An 18,955-nucleotide genomic window follows, 5' to 3' on the forward strand; every position below is an offset into this window, starting at 1 on the left:
CAGCGGTCGGGAAGGTTTGGTTGTCTGTGAAGGTGGCTGCTCCGGCCTGGCGGGGCCACAGTGATGCTGAGCGCCAGGGCTGCCCGGAGGCGCGCTTCTCCGCGCGGCGCAGCGGTTGCCATGGCTACAGAAGCAGCCTGGCGAGCAGGGGGCGGGCCCGGCGCTACGTCATTCTTAGAGCGACGCTCTCTGCGACTCCCGCCTCTTTCGGCGGCAGGACCCTCAGCCCGCCTCCCGCGCTCTCCACCTGCTCGCGCCCCCACCCGCCTCGGCTGTGCGCACGCGCGGGGCCCACCAGCGCGCGGGGGAGCCCGCCAGGCGCATGCGCGCTGCGGGGACCGCGGTCGCTCCGCTGTCGCCGCTGCCGCCGTCGCTGCCGTTGCCGCCTTCCTGCCGGCAAGTGTGGGAAAGAGGAGCCGAGCGCCGCTGCCGCCGTTGCCGCCATGGGGGTGAGTGGGGCAGAGGGAGGAGACGCGAGGGTCCGCAGCGCTCCCCGCTCCACTTGCTCCCTGCGCCCCCATTGTTCCTGAGCCCCCCCTCACGTGACCCCGACCCCCTCTGGCCTCACGTGACCCCACCCCCCAAATCACCCGACTCCCCCATTCTAAGTGTCCCCATGCCCGGCCCAGCGCGGGAATCCCTTGGGAGCCCCCTTCTCCGGACCCACCCCCTCGGTGTCCCCGCCCTCCGCGTCCCGCGCGCCCGCCTTCCTCGCTGACCTGTTACCTCCGTGGCCTCCCCCGGCCCCTGCGCGGATCTTGGGGTGCCCCCCAGCCCCAGGGGTCACTGTCACCTGGTTGTCACCGGCTTTGGGGCTTCCCCCGTCTTAGGTGAGCCCTGGCCCGGGGGCAGCTGAGGCCCGGGGAAGAGAAGGCACCCAGCCAAGGTCACACCGGCGGTGCCCGGGGCCAGGCCGCCCCGGGTCTCCGAGCCCCTGCCGCCCGCCGCCCGGCCTCATGGAGCCGCTCCCGTTCCCTCTCGGAGCCTCGGCGCCGGGTTCCTCCTGCCCCGGGAGCGGTCCCTCCGTCCCGGCGGGAGCAGGGAGCTGCCCTTCGCACCCCCTGTCGGTAGCGGCCTCAGCGCCGCAGGTGGCTTTGCCGCGGGAGCGCGGGGTGGGCGCGGGCCTCCGCGCGGACGTGGGGGGGCGGCCACCTGTTCCCGCGGCGCCGCCGGTGCTGGTGGGAGTTAGGCACATGCTCCTGTGGGCTCGCCTTCCCAAGCCCCAGCAGAGTGGCATCAGGCCCTCTCTGAACTAGGGACGCGGCCTGCCTGTCACAGTGTTAGTGTTCACATGGGGTCCCCCACTCCGGAGCCAGAGCTACCTCGGCTCCAGCCCCATCCGCTGGCCAGCAGCACGCCCCTGTGCCAGGGACAGGCCTGTGAATGTGAATTTCCCCTGCATGCGAGGGGGTGGGTGCAGGGAGCCCCGTGGCCTCCGGATTGGTGGCGGTTGCTCTGCCTGTCTTGGCAGCCTTTACTTAGTGAATTAACAGATGTGAGCTAGCTTTCCTTTACCCGTGTGTGTCCCTGCTGTTACTGACCTGGATGCTTTTCTCATTCAAATAGTGATTGACTGGACAGATCAACTTGTTAGCAAAAATAGTTGTCTAACCCACGTCAAAGCACATTCATCATGTTTCAACCAGGAACTTGGGGGGCTGTGTTCCGTAGGTAGAAAATCAAGTCTGGAGACTTGGGCATATTTAACCTCGGCGTGGGTGAGAGGCCCCGGCCCTGTCTTGTGGGAACCAGAGGAAGCCTGTGTGCCGGCATCAGCCGCTTAGACGGAGCAGGAAAAAGAAGCGTAACGTACCTCTCCGGGCCACTTCCTGTTGGCTGAGCTCCTCCCAGGCTGAGATACTGTGGTCGGAGCTTCCCTCAGGCCCCGGCCTATCGCTCGGACATTACAGATGAGCGTCTCAGAATGCCCCGACCTGTCTCTTCTGTTCTAAACTCATTGCAAGAGTGAGACATCACTTCCTTCCCTGAAACCGAACTGGAACCCTCTCGTCGTCATCATCCTCATGGAACCCTCTCATCGTCATCATCCCCACTTCAGTGTCAGGATGGCCCCCAGGTGGCCACTTTCCAGCAGAGGGCCACGCTCCCACAGCTGACCTCAGGCTAAGGGGCCTCCGAGGGAGCACCGTACTTCAGCGCTCTTTGGCCCTGGCTGCCACACAGGCATGCGTTAGGAATTAGATTTAGATGTCTCCCTTTGCCCTGCACAGAGGCTCTTTTCGGATTTTGGATATTTTGTGGGATGGGGGGAAGACCGGGGTATTAACACTGAAAATCCAGGAGATGACAAGTTTTTTATCTGAAAGGTGCCTCTTGCCTCCATCTGGGTGTTTTTTGTCTCTTTAAATTTCTCCAGCCCTAGGTGGTTTGGCTCAGTGGATAGAGCATCAGCCTGCCAACCGAAGGGTCCCGGGTTCAGTTCAGGTCAAGGGCACATACCTTGGTCGTAGGCTTCTCCCCAGCCCAGGCCCTGGTCAGGGCATGTGCAGGAGGCAACCAATCAATGTATTTCTCTCACATCAATATTTCTGTCTTTTCTTCTCTCTTCCACTCTCTCTAAAAAAATCCATGGAAAAATGTGCTCCGGTGAGGATTAAAAAAATTTCTCCATGTCAGAGAAGTGAGTGTGGGGATACTAATGTGGTAGGAACAGCACGGGAGGAGTCTCACAGCTGCATGTGAAAACACGTCATGCTTCATAATGTGTCATAAGTGCAGTCGATGGGATAGTGGAAGGAGCATGGACTCTAGGTTTCAGACCTGGATTTCAGTCTTGAATGATTACCAGGTGTGGGTACCTCCTGCTTGCTGAGTGCTGGGCTGAAAACTGGCAAATAAAGCAAATGTGGCCTCGCCTCGAGGAAGGCATGGTTTGCTGGGAATGAGGGAGATGTAATAGGAAGATCTCTGAGACTCCGGGGCCCGGAAAGTTATCTGCCCTCTCTGTGCCTCAGTTTTCTCATCAGAGAAGTGGGCGCACATACCTTACTGACTTCTTGTGAAGATTAAAGTAAATCCTCTATTAAAGCGCTAGCGGAGTGTCTGCTACTAGTGGATCCTTGACAGTTCCATTTGATGGATGAGGAAATGAGGTTCAGAGAAACCTTGCTGGAAAAGATTAAACAACTTGTCCAAAGTCACAGCTACTCAGTAGAAGAGCTGAGAACCAAATCCAGCCTCTGACTCAGAGTCCCGCACTCTATTTAGAAAGCTCCCCTGGGACAGAGACTGCCCGCAATGAGCTTCCTGCTCACTGTGCTTGTGCCCACTTTAATTAGGAGAACGTTTCCATGTACCTCCACGACACAGGGCGAAGCCAACTGGAGCAGCAGGAGGCTTTTCCGAGGGTGTGCGAGGTTTGCGGGGGACCCCTGCCTGCCTGGCCCGGCCTGCTGCAGTCTGCCTCCTGCCCCAGTGCAGGCGGCAAAGCGCTTACGGGCGCTTCCATTATCTGCAGTCCGGGGTCAGGGCAGCCCCAAGCCTCACTCCGGGGATTGCCTGCCCCCGTCCCCCCGTCCCCCTGCATGAAGGAGCCTGTAAACCCGAGGCTGGCGCTGGCTCTCCTGCTGCTGGTGTTTGGAATTGCTTACTTCCTGTGCTTAGAAACGGGGGAGCCACGTGTCAGTGCTCTCGGAATCCCTGGAGCCATGCTTTCCTTCCAGCGCCTTTGATCCAGCAGCTCCGTGTCATGCTGAGAGCTAGCGTGCTGGGTGGAGGAAGGGACTGCTTCTGTGTGAAGGTGTGCTGGCTGGCCTGTCCTTACAGCCGTTCCGGGAGGCCGGTGTTGCGTTCCGTTTCTCTGGAGATGGAGTTGCTTTCTCAAGTCATGCAGGGGCGGCAAGGGCACCGGCCTGGCCTGATGGGTGCCAAAGCTTGTGTTCTTTCTGCCCCATCGCACAGCCCTGGAGCCCTGTCTCGGGTCTCCCTGTTCCTTGCCCCTACCTCAGGGAGATAGGACTTGGGGTGGCACTGTGTTGGCACGTCATACCAGCCATCACCAAGCCAGAGGGTAATGGGAAATGAATTGCTGAGTAGCTGCCTGGAGGGCTTTTGAGATCTCATCTTTTTTTTTTTTTTTTTTTTTTTTTTTTTTTTTTTTTTTTTTTTTTAAATATATTTTATTTATTTTGTACAGAGAGGAAGGGAGAGAGATAGAGAGCTAGAAACATCGATGAGAGAGAGTCATCGATCAGCTGCCTCTTGCACACCCCCTACTGGGGATATGCCCGCAACCAAGGTACATGCCCTTGACCGGAATCGAACCCGGGTCCCTTCAGTCCCCAAGCCGATGCTCTATCCATTGAGCCAAACCGGTCTCGGCGAGATCTCATCTTGACCTTAACCTTGGCCGCCGGCCTGAGAAGGTCTTTGACAGGGACGAGGGCTCTCCCAGTGGGAGGTAGCATGGCTGGTCTAAGGCCCAGCCCTTGGGATTGAGTTTCCCCCTTGCCATTTCCTCTGGGGAACTTGGGACGAGTCCCACATCCCTTTGAGCCTCAGTTTCCTCATGTGTGAGGGCTCGTGGTTTCTGCCCTGGAGCTGAGCCAGGTGCTGTCTGCAAAAGCACTTGCCAGCGGGCGTATCTCGGTGCTGTCTGGAAACCCAAATCCTGAGAGAACGATGGAAGCCCCCAAACCTGTCTGGTGGAGGGCTGGTTGTGTCCAGTCCCAGCCCCTCTCAGGGAGGCAGCGTGTTCTCTTGTGTTCCCTCCTTGAGAGGCAAGAGCTGGGTCTGGCCTGGCCTCCAGCACGTGCTCAGCTGCAGACACCAGTGGCTGGTGCTGGCTGAGTTCACAGCTGGACGAGCAATCCCGGGGGCGGCCTGGTCTCGGAACTCTTGCCTCCTGGCTGCTTGGAGGAGTCAGCAGTGTCACTCCTGGGGGAACCGAGTAGGACCGCTCTCTGGTGAGCTCAGAGCCTTTGGGGTGCCCCTGCACCAGCTGGGTGGACGGGCACGTCCAGATGTGTGTGCTGCTCTGGTTCTCGGGTGTGAGTGGAACTGTCATTTATCGAGCATGTGCTATGTTAACCCTCACGGGCTCAATGCCTCCAGATCGATATCCACGGCCCCACTCAGCCGGGGAGAGGAGGCAGTGGTTTGCCGAAGATGCAGGGACTGAAGAGCAGAAAGAGGCTTTGGATAAGATCTGTCAGACTCCAGAGCTGGCTCTTTCCCCCTGTTCCCCCAGGAGGGTCCATTTAGGCCTGAGAGCCGCACACGAGCCTCAGAAAGGATCTGCCCTCGCTACAGCTGTGTGTGGCTTCCCACTGTGCTCCTCCCTCTGCCTGTGGCTGCGTTTGGCTTGTTGGCCACGTGTCAGCAAGGCCTCTGTCCCCAGGTGAACCCTGTGGGCCCTCGCTCTGCCCAGTGTGCCTGCCACTCACTGGCCGTGGCTGAGCAGCACTGTCTCCTTAAGCCAGAGCGCCTTGGCCCTAGCGAGACGGGCCCAGTCCCAAGCTCTGCCTCCCAAGGCCAGGAGACACTGGAAAGGCTCCCAATAAACTGTCCGCAGCTTCCTCAGCTGCATCTCCTCCCTGAATCTGTCCGAAACGACTGCCCTCCGCAGGCGGCAGGGCCGAGGGAGTATTCTTAGGCGTCTGCTGGGGGCAGGCTCCCGACGGGAGCTGAGACGGAGCTGAGACTCTCCCGAAGTCTCAGGCCTGGAGTCCCAGCAGGTGGGGCGGCCTGGCTCGGAGTTCCCGCTGCTGGGCCAGGTCTGTGGATGCAGGGACCGACCCTTCGGTGCCTCAAAGGCTTGGCCGCAGACCTTGAAGCCAGCGTTGCTTTTCTGTGTTACAGAGGAAGTCGAGCAAAGCAAAGGAGAAGAAGCAGAAGCGGTTGGAGGAGCGAGCAGCCATGGATGCCGTCTGTGCCAAAGTGGATGCAGCCAACAGGGTGACCACTCCTTCCCAGCCCCTCCTCCAACTGCAACTTGGCTTTTACTTTTACTTCCTTTGGCGCCACCCGGTGGCAGAATTGTGTTACTACCCACCACACCTCCGCTGCCTCCTTGCTGAGGAAAATGAGCCACATGAGCCTGGGAGGGTTTCCAGGTGGGCGGCAGTCGGCCCCCCGTGGAGGGAAATGTGGGTTCAGGTGGAAGCGGCTGCGCCCCTCTGGGCCAGAGGGCCTGGACAAGAGGGCCTGGAGAAATTTTCATTAGGATTTTGCATTTTGGGAAGCACACCTCCCTCATAAAATGTGGCATAATTTCCTCACTTGTTCTTCAAACACTTACTGACCGCCTGTGTAGTGCCACAGGGTGTTCTGGGACCAGGAAGACGCAGCCACCTGGTCTCAAGAGGCTGCATTCGGGAGCAGTAGCCGTGAACCTGAGCGCCAGACTGGATTTGAAACTGAATCAGAGAGATGCTGGCCACCTTCCCACCCCTTCATAGCTCACCTTTGGTTGTCCTTACAGCCCCTCAGTGACAGTCCACATGGATAGGCTGTGGCTCAGGGTGGGGTTTTCAGGTTTGGGTTTTGATAGGTGAGCAGTGAGCAGAGAGTGTGCCCACAGGCCAGTATCAGTTTTATCCTGGGCGAGTCTTCCTGTCCTGGCAAAGGAACTAACTGAACTGTCTTTGGCCTCCTCACCATGCCTCCCTCCCACATGGGGTTCAGAGCTGAGGCAGGGTTCCTCTGAGGGTGGACTGGCCCAGCGCCGAGCCTCCCGGTGTGGCCTGACCGGCATCGGACTTGAGGGCAGAGCGCGCTCCGCCACGCGGGTGTCTGCTACTTCTCTCCTTCCCTCCACAGCTCGGCGACCCTTTGGAGGCTTTCCCCGTGTTCAAGAAATACGATCGAAACGGGTGAGTTCGGATCCCTAGCTTCTGTCTGAGTGTCTTCAGGAACTCACCTTTCCGGAGTAGCTTCCCCAGACTCAGATTTTCCCACTCTTCTTGTTAGGAAAAAGGAAGGTGGCTAGCGCCCTGTCGATACAGAATCCCTGCCCGGTTAGGGGGACAAAGGATCCATAAATGAGCAGATTGCATAGTCTCAGATTGATGCCTGTAGGATTTGTTATTCTTTTCGGACAAAGAATCATAGAGCTGAAACTCTAAAAAAATCATCCAGGCTGACTCATTTCATACAAGGGGAAACTGAGGCTCAGAGAAGTTGAATGGAATTTCTGAGTCTGGCAGCTGAGGAGGCTTTCAATTCCCAATCCAGTGCTCTTTCCCAAGTGTATAGTATTCTTGTTAAAATCCACTTACTGGCTTTGTGACCCTGGACAAATTGCTTAACCGCTCAGTGCCTGAATTTTCTAATCAGAAATGGGTCCAATATAAGGTGACCAGTTGTCCCGCTCTTGGCGAGGCAGTCCCGATTTTTAACAATTTGCCCCACGGCGTTTTTAAAAAGTTCCGATTTTTGGAAAGATTCTTTTAAATCTTTTGGACTTTTTTTTTTAAAAAAACGCCTTGAAACTCGGGACAAATTGTTAAAAATCGGGGCTGTCCAGCTAAAAGCGGGACGTCTGGTCAGCTTAGTCTAATAATAGCATCTTTCTAATGGAGTCATCAGGAGAATTAGATGCAAAGCATTTGTACCTGGAGCATACTAAAAGCTAGATCAGTGTCAGCAATTATTACTACTGTTATTACTGATTAACTTACTGTAGGATCTGTCTTAAAGCCCCCCTCTCCTTTCAGTCCTCTTGGTATAAAATAGGAAGCATAATCTTACCAGAGATTCGTTGGCTGGGGGGGTGGGATGGGGGGGGGAGTTACGGTTTTAGAGATTAACAGCTGTGGGTTTGAATCATAACTGTGCCTCTTATTAACTGAACTTAGAAAAGTCAGTCATCCTCTGTAAGCCTCATTTTTAATCTATTTAATGGAGTGAGGACGCCAGACTCGCAGGGTTGTTTTAAGGAGGAAAGAGAATGTATTCAGCTCTGTAAGTAGCAGGTGGTATGAGTTAAATTGTATATATATAATTTAATTGATTTCAGAGAGGAAGGGATAGGGGTAGAGAGATAAACATTAATGATGAGAATCGTCGATTGGCTGCCTCCCACACATCCCCCACTGGGGATCAAGCCCACGATCCAGGCACGCGCCCCTAACTGGAATAGAACCTAGGTCCCTTCCCTCTGCAGGCCGACGCTCTATCCACGGACCCAAATCAGCCAGGGCGGTGGTATGAGTATTCTAATGGATGAGAAAGACAAGTGTAAATACATGAGTTATGAAGCAAAGACTACTGTATTTGCCTTTCAAAGCTGTGTTGAATCTCACAAGTCACATTATTTTATTCTTTTTGTGTGTGTCAGACACAGACAGCTCCTCTGGTGGTTGTCATTCCCTTTCTGGGAGGCCTTTGCCATAGTTAGAGATCCCTCACTGTGAGAGCTCTTAGTGACTTCCACACCGTCACTGTTTACAAAGCAAGGAAGACTCTTCCAAGCCAGAAGCTCGGACGCACAGCTCCCGTGCTGCAGCAGTCAGCAGCGGTGAGGGTGGGAAGGCCCTGAGGGGTCATGTCAAAGGTCACTGAACGATAAGGACTTGGAGGTGCTGGCTCCAGTCCCTTCAGAAGGTGGCACTGCCTGGAGAATGTGGTTGGCAGTTTGGCCGAGGAATTGAACTGTGATTTATTTATTTATGTGTCATTTATTGTAGAAATAAATAGCAGATTGCGACACCTTAATGCCTGCAGCATTGGTTAGTTTGGGAAAACTGTGGGGTTGGCCCCGTTCCCCTCTGGCCAGCTGAGAGCACTTGTGTTGTCAGAGAGGCAGCAGGTGGCACTCCTCAGGGTGCTGGGGGCCATGGTCTTCCTGGGGGGCCTGAGATCACCCTGACGCTTTCAGAGGAGACGGCAGGTCAAAGGGAAGCGGTCTCATGAGGGCCAGAGAGGAGCCCATTGAGAATTAAAGCGGCAGGAAAAGTGCCTGAAGGCAGAGATCACGGAGTGTTTGTGACAGTGCAGGAGGGGTGGGGAGAGCGAGGAGGCAGCAGAGAGGGACAAGTGTATGTAAAGAGCCGGGTCTGGTGAGGGCCGTGGAGGAGGGACTTGTGATCGGGGCGGGCCTGTGATGACAGTTGTTCGTTGGCCCACAGGCTTCGTTCCTTCCCAGGCACCTTCTGCAGTCTGTTGGGAGGCTGGGCTCAGCCTTCTGTGGAGATTCTGAGGTCAGGCTGTGGGGGCCGCAGCGGCTTCACGTGCTTCTTTTTCTTCTCAGCCTTAACGTCTCCATTGAGTGTAAGCGAGTGTCTGGACTGGAGGCGGCCACAGTGGACTGGGCCTTCGACCTGACCAAAACTAACATGCAGACCATGTAAGACCCTGGCGGCCGCGGGCTCGCCCAGCTGGCTCTCTCCTCCCCGAGCTCCTGGTCTGACCGCCCCACCCTCCCAGGTATGAGCAGAGTGAGTGGGGCTGGAAGGACCGAGAAAAGCGGGAGGAAATGACAGATGACCGAGCCTGGTACCTCATTGCTTGGGAAAACAGTTCCGTGCCCGTTGCCTTTTCCCACTTCCGGTTCGACGTGGAGTGTGGGGACGAAGTCCTGTACTGGTAGGAGCCCCGGCTTGGGGGCTTGGGCTGTGGTGCGGGGAGGAGACCCTGCTCCAGGCACAGTCCACCGTGCCGTCAGTCTCTGGCCGGCCCGAGCCCCTAAGCTCGCCTCTGCTTCTCCCCCAGCTACGAAGTGCAGTTGGAAAGCAAGGTGCGGCGGAAAGGCCTGGGGAAGTTCCTCATCCAGATTCTGCAGCTCATGGCCAACAGGTGAGGGCCCCGCGGGCCGCGCAGGTGGAAGGGGCTGCCTCGGAGGCGGCGCTGTTCGTGCGTCTCCGTGGAGAACAGGCTCGGGAATGTTTTGGAAGAAGGGCATCTAGAACCCTCTCAGCAAGATATTCCCTGCCTGCTGTCATCCCAGAGTTTGTAACGCGCCTCGTGTACAATGGGGTGCAAAGAGGAAGTGGAGAAGTGGGCAGCCAGTGCGGTGGGTGCCCCAGACAGAGGCTGGACTCGGGGCGCAGAAGTGCTTCTGAGGGGCAGGCAGAGGCACAAGAGAGGAAGCACAACTTAGTACCTGTCTCTGCAAGGCATGCTCTCTGCTTTCTCCCCAGCACACAGATGAAGAAGGTGATGTTAACAGTATTTAAGCACAATCATGGCGCCTACCAGTTCTTCAGAGAAGCGCTGCAGTAAGGAGCTGGGCCCTGGTGGGAACTTGCAGCCCCAACGCCTTTTCCCTGGTCCTGGCTCCCTTCATCCTGAAGCCCAGCTCCCTGTTCCGAGGTCCTGGGGGCTGGGGGTTGGGGGATGGCCTGGGAGTGCCCTCTGGCTCGGCTCCTTCCCTCCTCCTGTGTCCTCACATCTAGGGGGCTCAGAGTGTGGCGGTGGAAAGTTCTTGGGCCAGCGAGGAAGGCAGGCAGCTCCTGCAGCAACCTCTCCTCCCGCCTTGCAGGTTTGAAGTCGATGACTCTTCCCCCAGCATGTCTGGCTGCTGCGGGGAGGACTGCTCCTACGAGATCCTGAGCCGGAGGACCAAGTTTGGGGACAGTCAGCATTCCCATGCTGGTGGGCACTGTGGTGGCTGCTGCCACTGAACTCTCAACCAGAACGCCCTCTCCAAGGTCTACCCTCTCCTGGTCTCATGCCACCTGCAAGGTGCCCTCAGAGCTGTGGCCTCCGCAGCCCTGCACGTGCCAGGCTGTGCCCTGAGAGCACAGTGCCCCTCCTCCTCTCCTAGAAGAGCAGAGTGCCAGGAGGGAGCCAGAGGAGAGGATGCTGAGGGAAGAAGAAGCTGGTGAAGGCTGGAGGCTGGGCGTGAAGTCATCCTGGCATGGAGGCTGCCTTCTCACTCCGCTCTTGCGCCCTTGAGCGTAAGATTCCCCGACTCCTCTGTAGCTGGACTTCTGACACTGCGCCCCTCCCCCCCCCCCCCCCACACACACGTGAACAAACGGAGTGTTTGTGCCCACCTAACGAAAGTCCTGGCGCCCTGGTCAGGGTCTGGCTGGTCCTCAAATGGACTTGGTGGGAGGTCTGGGCACAGCAAGGCTTCAGACACCGGCTTCGCGGGCGGGATGCTCTGATGGCGTCCGGGGAAGGTCTGTGCTCTGTGGACCCAGTTAGAGGGGTGTCCCGGGACCAGCAGCTCTGGGAAGGAGGCTGCTCCCTCTCCATCCCTGTCGGGCTGAGGAGGCCAGGAGCACGGAGGAGGGGCCCCATTGCTCCTTCGGGCTTTTGGACTGTGCTGCGTTCTAAGCTTAACCTCATCTATGGCATGACTCGTTTAAATCCTAGCAAAAAGCCGGAGGCCTGCCTGACTGCTCTATCGCCCTCACACACTCCCCTGCCTCTCATCCACCCGATACCTCTCTTACTAAGGGGGGAATAACATCAGGGAGCCCCTCGTCTCCCCCCAGAGGACCTCTCGTCCTGGCATCGCTAATGCCTTCCTCTCAGATTGTGGTGCTGATAGCTCTCTGCCGGGGGTCCCCCTCTCCAGCAGCAGGCCCCCCGCCTGCGCCCCCAGCCTCGCCCTCGCTGCCTCCGTGAGGCACCAGTGCCCCGCCCTGGCCGGCAGCGCGGGCTGCAGCAGGACCGCGGGGTGGCCACAGCGGCTCCTCCCGGGGCACCTGGGGCCGCGGCTGGCACAGGAGGGAAGGCCTTCCTCTTCTCAGGATAGAGGCTGTGGGGTTAGAGCTGCCACTTGCCCTACTCCCCAGGCCTCGTTCTCCCTCCAGGGGAAACGACCAAATCCTTACCCAGGAACAAGCGCCTACGCCTCCACTTGGACGTCCTGGACCCTGCGTTAGGGGTGTCTAAAGTTCTAGCCTTCGTGAAGCTGCTGCCCTGGAGGCCCGCGGGTCCTCCCAACCTGTCTGCTCACAGCCCGCGGCCTGGCTCGGCCTCTGCTGACGGCCTCCCTGGAGCTGTGCTTGCTTCTCCCCCAGATCCCCGCCGAGCACTCCTCGTTGCTCTTGACCCCCCAGCTGTGAGCGGGCCCTAACCCCTTGGAGAGGGGCCTGCAGCTTTACACTGGAATACGCCCCGTGTCCTCGCCTGCTGGCTCCAGGGGGTTACCCAAGGGGCGGAGTTCCCGTTTCTGGGAGGTTGATGATGGGCTTCCAAGAATCCTGGAGGGACAGAAGCATGTTTAGGAAGAGTGTTTCCTGATTCCTGTCTCTCCAAGACAGAATGGTAACTATTTATTGTCTTAGATCATGGATTTCTGATACCTCCCTCTCAAGGGGACCAAAGGAACCCCAGAGTAAATCCCACCGAAGGTGAGTTCAGTGTATGTTGTCTCTCCAGTCGCTGAGTCCATTTGGTGCCACGCCCTGGGGCTGCTGGGAGGGGGCTGGGCTGTGAGGCGCTGCCTGAGCCAACCCTCAGTCCCCCCTGACCCAGGCCATGGTGATGAGAAACAGCAGGCCTTTACCAGGCTTTTTGTTTATTGTTTGGGGCACATTAAACTGTTTTTTAAGATTTTTATTTTAGTTGTATTCACTTCAGGTTATTTTTGTTGATGTCAAATGTGTATATGATGAGTATGGTTTTTAACCCTTCCTGGGTCTTTTAGAGGAAACTTTGAAGGATATATTTTTTCTTTAGCAACTTGTTATCACTGGAATGAAAGGGGAAAGTGATCTTTTTGCATTGTATTTGTATGTCACAAATAAAGACACTGTGCAGCTGCCGGGGCATGCTGTGCTGGGTGCCATGGGCGGGGGGCGGGGACACGGTCTCCAGGCTCCCCGTTGGGCCTGTGCTCCGGAGGCTGCAGCGGTGATGTCGCCGTCCCTTCCTGTAAGAGAAGCTTCAGCCTGAGAAACCTCGGGGTGTCTGGGTGAGCAGCCAGAGGTGGGAGCTGAGACCAAAGGCATGTGTTCTGTCACTTCCCAGAAGCCCTGGGCAGAGGTCAAAGGTAAAGGGGCGCCTGCTTTGCATCCTGGAGGGAGTCTTGTGACCTCTGTGGCTGAAGGTGCAGCATGGGTGCTGAGTAGAGGCGCAGGGTGGTGGTATCTCCCTTTTACTGGGTTACCCCGAATACTCTGCCTGAAAAAGATCCAGCCCCTCTCCCCTCCACTCAGGAGGCAAGGCCCCGAGGAAGGATAACTCAGGTCAGGCCTGAGGGAGGGACGTTTCCAGCTGGGGAGGCTCTGTCCTGCCCTCACGTTTGGCAGGTGGGGCCATGCGCTCCTCTCCCAGGTGGGACTCCGGCCAGACCTGGCCGGGGTGAGCTGGGAGAGGCAGGAAGTGGGCCGGAAGGTAGGGCTCAGAGGCACTTCCTGTGGACACTGGAGGGGCTGGCCTATTGCGCTCCCGTGGGGACCACATCTGTGGGAAGGAGGGGAGGCTAGGGAGGACTCCCCAGCCACAGGGAGCATTTGCGCGTTGGAGGGTCAGTTATCTGGGGAGAGGAGCTGGGTGCCAGCCTGTGGTGGCCTCAGCCATGTGGGCACCCCAGGATGGGGGGTGGTTTGTGAGGCTGTCTTATCTGCCCCGGCCTCTCCTCCACTGCCCTCCAGCTGAGCCCCAGCTCCTCGGCTCCCGGCACTGCTGAAATGCACGCCCAGGAGCAGGGCAAGAGGCACGGTGGTTGGATGAGTGGTCAGATCTGAGCTGGTTTTGGCCTCTCACCCAGGGCAGGCACCCTCCTCCCCTCGTTTCCTCCCCAAGGGCTGCAGAGGCCAGGCTGTTCCTCCCCCGCTGCAGGCAAAGGAGGTGAATGGGGCGTTTTCCCGGAGTAACCCCGACCCTGGAAGGCCTGTTCCTCCCTCCAGGGTCCCGGGCCTGGGGCCTGGGTGCTCTAATCTGGGCGTTAATGCTTTGTTCCAGAGACAAAGGCCTGACCCAGCCCTGCCCTTCCTCCTAGAGGCTGCAGCTGGGCCCGCCTGAGCCCCTAGGCTGTGTGCTCTGAGGGGAAAGTTGCAGATTTAGAAGGATCTGTCCTGGGCTGTTTGCCAGAGCCTGGGGCAGGGCGAGGGCAGGAGCCTGGGGCCGGAGGTGGGGTTGGGCCGAGACTGCGACCTTGCCCACACCCATGAGTGTGGGGGAGGGAGAGAGAGGGCGGTAGCTCAGGGCCTGGGAGCCATTCCTCCAGAGGAAGCTCAGGCACTGCTCATCCTTTGGGGACTCTGAGTCCATGGCCGCCTTTCTGTGAGCCCCGCCTGCCTCCATGGGGCTGAGTGTTCTCACAGCTCCTGTGCTCCCAGTCCTGCCATCCCACCTCCACCCTGCCCCCTGCCCCCTGCCCCCTGCCCCCTGCCCCCTGCCACAGCTTGTGGACACTTCTCCACAGCACCTGTGTGAAGGTGGTTAAAAGCAGACAGACCTGCCCTGGAATCCTGTCTCCTTTGTCGGAAAATTGGAGTAATATATCTCCCTTGTGATCTTGTTGTGATCGTCTGTGTGTGGATGTGTGCCAGGCCCTTCGGAGACAGTGGCGAGCCAGACCCAGACTGCCCTCAGGTGGCCCCAGGCTAGGGACGGAGACCAGCCCTGTGGGCAGTGCCAGCAGAGGCTCTGCTGGGCACAGGCGGCACGGGCCTGGGGTGGCCAGTGGAGGCTGACGGATGAAGGGCCACCCATTACTTCCTACCACACCAGGCACTCTCACTACCATGTTTCCCCGAAAATAAGACATCCTCCAAAAATAAGACCTAGCCCAACTTTGGTAGAAAAATTAATATAAGACACTGTCTTATTTTCGGGGAAACAGGATAGCTTTTCACAAAGTGTGTTTATCACCTCTCTCCCCCGCGAATATTTGTCATCACTTGGATCCAGAACAGTTCCTGGAACCCAGTAGGGACGAGTACATATTTATTGAATAAAGTGAGCTAGCTGTATCCCTAAGCGGGGGCGGAGAGGAGGCTTTAGTGGTGAAAAAGGAAAGGAGCTAAGGTGTGAAGTGTCCTAGGCAGATACAGAGCAGATACAAAGAAGCGAAAGGCTGGGGGGGGGGGGGCCGAGTATGGGGGAGGCACCACCCGTGAGCAAGGAGGGAGGTGCGGAATATTTAGAGACAGGCTGGAGTGACATCCAGAAATTGGAACTTGGACCAGTGAGAGTTAAGCAGGTGTGTGATTTGGTTAGATTTGTGTTTACATTAAAAGAAGGAACGTAGGGGTGGAGGGAGGAAGGTCGGCTGCCCTGCGTGGAGACAGGGTTAGAGAGGCTGACAGCTAATAGAGAGGAGAGTTCGGTTAGGTGAGTGTCAGCCGGCGGGGCCAGAAGCCTGGAGGGAGGCCGGCAGAGGGGGGTCTGGAGAGCGAGGGGCGCAGGGATGGAGGGGGCGGCCAGGGTGGTGCCTGGGCTCGGAGCTCCAACCCCAGGAGGGGGGTGCAGGAGGCAGCCCAGCAATTTCTGCTCTCTCCTCCACGGTCCTCTCTTCCTCTCCTCTCCCTCTCTCTCTCCCTCCCTCCCTCCCTCTCTCTCCCTCTCTCTCCCTCTCTCCCTCCCTCCCTTCCCCTCTCTCTCTCTCTCTCTCTCTCCCCCCTCCCTCTCTCTCCCCCTCCCTCTCTCTCTCTCCCTCCCTTACTCTCCCTCTCTCTCCCTCTCTCTCCCTCTCTCCCTCCCTCTCTCCCTCCCTCTCTAAAAAAGGGTGCCGCCTAGGGTTATACTTAAACTTAAGTGACAGCGTGACAGCGTGACCACAACTGTCACTCAGGAAGATGGGCCGCTCCGGAGGCGGGGCATGACCGGCAGGAGCTCTCCACACCCCGCCCACCGGCGGGAGGGCGGCGTCGATTGGCTGTTTCGAGGAACGCGCCAAAAAACTGGGGAGGCGCGGCCTTTCGTCATTTCCGGGGCGTTTCTGGCCCGCCTCTGCTGCCCGGAAGTTCTGGGCAGCCATTTCGACTCCCCGACCTTGGGCTCCGCCGGCCGCCGTGTGCAGTGCGTTCGGTGCGGTCATGTCTCCGCTGGCGCCGCTCCTGCTGCGGGGCCTCGCGAGCCCGGCCCGGCGGCTGCTGGTGCCGCGCGCGCAGGTGCACTCCAAGCCTCCGCGGGAGCAGCTCGGCACGCTGGTGAGCGGGCGGGGGCGCGGGGCCCAGGGTTTCGGGTCACAGCCTGCCAGTCGGTTCCTGGAGGAGCCTGGACTGTCAGCGAGGGTAGTAGTTGCTACCGCTACTGATTGTTAGGGAAGTGGGGGGAGGACCCCAACAGGTGTTTGCAATTCCAGGAACGTGGGAGCGCTTAAGCCCGACTGACAGCTTCCTCCTGCTGGGCGCAGGGATCCATTGCCGCAATGGCAGACCCCGCCTTGAGAGCAAGCCCTGGGGATCCAGGGCAGCAGGCCTGGGAGGTCGCTGCGGCGGAGGAGCTCAGAGTGATAATAGTTGAAGCTGGCGCCGCTGCGGGCCTGCTGTGTGCCAGGCACTGGGCCAAGACTGCTGTGCTGGCCCCGTCCGTCCTGCCCGTGGCTCGAGAGGAAAGGCATGAGCGCCATTTCTGGCTGAGGGAATGGAGACTTAGGAGCAGCCACATTGACTTGTCAAAAGTCATAATTCTTCCGTGGCAAAGAAGGCATTTGAACTCAAGCGTGACTCCCAAGTTTCCCAGCGATCTGAGCCATAGGGAATGTGGAAATGGCTGGGGGGGTGGGGGAAAAAAAGCCTGGATTCCAGCCCCAGGGGTGCCTAGCAGCCCCGGGAAGGAGGTGGGAGGCGCATTTTTAAAGTTACCAGCCCATTTAAGGTTCTGGGCCGCAGCCGGCCCCTCTATAAACAGCTTTACATCCTTGTTCCTGTTCCTTCACTTGATCAACGGATGGAGGATTCCTCCAGGGATCCAAACCGGGCTGCCCCTCCATGTCTGACCCTTGACCTCAGGGCCTGGAGTGGGCCTTGGACCTGCTGTGTTCCTCCCCTGCAGCCTGAGCCTTCTCTCCAGGAGGGGGCTTTCTGCCGCCCGGGGGCAGCTTCTCACTGTGGGCTTCCTCCCTCCTGTGCTCCCTGCAGGAAGTCGCCATTGGGCTCACCTCCTGTTTCCTGTGCATCTTCCTGCCGGCCGGCTGGGTGCTGTCTCACCTGGAGAGCTACAAGAAGCGGGAGTGAGGGCCCGTCCACCTCCGCTGGGACCTGACCACCCGCCTTCCTGATCATGCCTGCTGCATTCCTGGCCGCCTCCCCTGGAGGGCGCCCTTCAGCTGCCGCGGCCTCTTCTGCAATGTGACCACTTGATTTCTCCATTGTGATCATGGGACCATGTCATTCGATGTACAGGCCCTGCTGGGTAGGACCCACCTCGCCACAATAAAGTCTATTTAAATCATGCTTCCGAAACTCACCGGGCCTTCCACTGGGCTTCTGCCTCCGCACTTGAGCTGAGGTCGGTGTTGGGTGGGGGTGTGGAGAAGGGGCCCGCTGGCCTCATGGCCCTGCTGGCTGACTGGCTGGTGGTCAGTCCTGGTGCCCACCATCCCCCTGCTGTCTGGGAGGGCTGCTTCCTTTGCATGCTTTCCTGTGTTAAAATGATTTTATTTGGGGAAACAAACACTGGTGTTATTGGGCAGCCTGTGTGTGTGTGTGTGTGTGTGTGTGTGTGTGTCTGCCTCTGCCTCTCCCTCTCCCGTGGGGCCAGCCTTCCCTGGCCGGAGTCAGTGCTCCAGCCATTTCTCCGGTGGTGATGTCCTTCCTGGTTGGGGGGACTTGACAGTGTCTTGCCTTTATCCCTACACCCCTAAGTGCTTATGGACTGACTGGCTTTCTTGTCCTCCCTGTCCGTTCTCCTTGGCTGGGGAATTGCTGCTCCTCCATCCCCGGGGACCTGGGGGGCCTCCTAAGCTGGGAAACTCTCCACACTGAGCTGGAATCCTGACTTCCAGTGTCTCGAAGGAACCCCCAGACTGCGGTCCCCACCCTGGAGGGCAGCTCCAGCTCTCCTGTGCTGGGCCCCTGCTCCGGTGGCTTCTGAACAGACAGGTTCCGTGTTCCTTCCCGGGAGCTGCTGCCAGGCTGGAGGGCAGCGCTGCCAGGAGGAGTTGAAGGACTCTATCTAGGATGTGGTTGGCTGAGGGCCTGGGTGTCCGAGCTCACATCCCCAAACCCTCTTCGCCAGGATCTTGTTTCCTGACTTGTGTTGACAGAAGCTCAAGACGAACCCTGTCCTTTTGTCTAGTCTTTCCTGGCCTCTTGTGTGGTGCCCAGTGAGGCCCGGGGGAGCCAGTGCCTGGATAGTGTGACAGGGCTGCCTCCTAAAGGCTTGTTTCCGCACAGGCCAGCCTCTGTGCGGGGCCTGAAGGGCAGGGCCTGGAACGCTGGGCGGCGTTCCCAGGGTGGGATAGTGGCGGGGAGTGGGATGTAGGATCTGAGGGGCAGACCTAAGCCAGGTCGGGGTGCTGAGGGAGGAGCAGCACCTGTCACCGGCAGGTTCCTCTTGGGGGAGGGAGCTCAGGGCTTTCGCCTCCCAAACAACGGGGTCACCCCTGCCCCTGCCTCACGGAGGCTGCAGGGAGCGGCTGGAGAGTCAAGCCTGGGACTGACCCGTGGCAGAGCCGCATACAAGTCCCGGCTTGGAGGGCAGAGCCCTCCACACAATTAAGCTTGGCTTAGTCCTCCCTTTTCCTGGGGAGCTAATGGGCTGTGGGAGGTGCAGCCAGTGCTGCCAGAACAGTGAGAAGTAGGTTTGAAACTCAGAGCGGTGGGCTGGGAGGCAGAGCCCAGCTTGAGGCCTGGTTTGTCCACTTGCTGTATGACAGTGGGCAAGTCATTTAGCCTCTCTGAGCCTCAGTTTCTGTGGTTTTAAAATGAAGATGGTGTGACCAGTGGAATCGTGGCCTCCCACAGATGTCCATGTCCCGATCCCTGGAATCTGAGAAAATCACATGGCAAAGGGGACCTGCAGATGTGATTAAAATTGTGTTGAAATGGAAGAGCCGATGGGCCCAGTGTGGACGATGGACAGGAAGGGGGAAATGGTCATTTCCGACGGGCTCTGCCCACCTGCCTGCCTGCCTGTGCCAGCT

General features: G+C 58.3%; 2 protein-coding genes across 3 annotated transcripts; both read left to right on the forward strand.

Moving 5' to 3' along the window:
• Window positions 1-204: 204 nt before the first annotated feature.
• Window positions 205-12,675, forward strand: NAA40 (N-alpha-acetyltransferase 40, NatD catalytic subunit). Of its 2 annotated transcripts, XM_045574134.1 has the most exons (9): window positions 315-449; window positions 5,821-5,916; window positions 6,781-6,833; window positions 9,212-9,307; window positions 9,388-9,546; window positions 9,673-9,756; window positions 10,101-10,178; window positions 10,442-10,554; window positions 12,204-12,675. In XM_045574134.1, the coding sequence occupies exons 1-9, from the start codon at window positions 444-446 to the stop codon at window positions 12,302-12,304; spliced, it is 786 nt and encodes a 261-aa protein (XP_045430090.1). In that variant the 5' UTR covers window positions 315-443; the 3' UTR covers window positions 12,305-12,675. The 2 variants fall into 2 exon arrangements, with proteins under 2 accessions (XP_045430091.1, XP_045430090.1); XM_045574135.1 differs by having other exon boundaries at window positions 205-449; window positions 10,442-12,675.
• Window positions 12,676-15,817: 3,142 nt separating this feature from the next.
• LOC118707294 (cytochrome c oxidase subunit 8A, mitochondrial) lies at window positions 15,818-17,264 on the forward strand. Its single transcript, XM_036417405.2, has 2 exons — window positions 15,818-16,016; window positions 16,950-17,264. The coding sequence occupies exons 1-2, from the start codon at window positions 15,903-15,905 to the stop codon at window positions 17,043-17,045; spliced, it is 210 nt and encodes a 69-aa protein (XP_036273298.1). The 5' UTR covers window positions 15,818-15,902; the 3' UTR covers window positions 17,046-17,264.
• The last annotated feature ends 1,691 nt before the right edge of the window (window positions 17,265-18,955 follow it).

Source organism: Pipistrellus kuhlii, unplaced genomic scaffold (assembly GCF_014108245.1).
Source record: "Pipistrellus kuhlii isolate mPipKuh1 unplaced genomic scaffold, mPipKuh1.p scaffold_m20_p_59, whole genome shotgun sequence".
Lineage (NCBI taxonomy): Eukaryota > Metazoa > Chordata > Mammalia > Chiroptera > Vespertilionidae > Pipistrellus > Pipistrellus kuhlii.

Excerpts from the sequence above, each read along its gene's own strand:
- LOC118707294 (XM_036417405.2), top strand. The coding sequence starts at position 15,903 with ATGTCTCCGCTGGCGCCGCTCCTGCTGCGGGGCCTCGCGAGCCCGGCC. Across the intron at positions 16,017-16,949 it reads GGGAGCAGCTCGGCACGCTG|GAAGTCGCCATTGGGCTCAC; the intron begins GTGAGCGGGCGG and ends TGCTCCCTGCAG.
- NAA40 (XM_045574134.1), top strand. Across the intron at positions 6,834-9,211 it reads AAGAAATACGATCGAAACGG|CCTTAACGTCTCCATTGAGT; the intron begins GTGAGTTCGGAT and ends TTTTCTTCTCAG. Across the intron at positions 9,757-10,100 it reads CTGCAGCTCATGGCCAACAG|CACACAGATGAAGAAGGTGA; the intron begins GTGAGGGCCCCG and ends CTTTCTCCCCAG.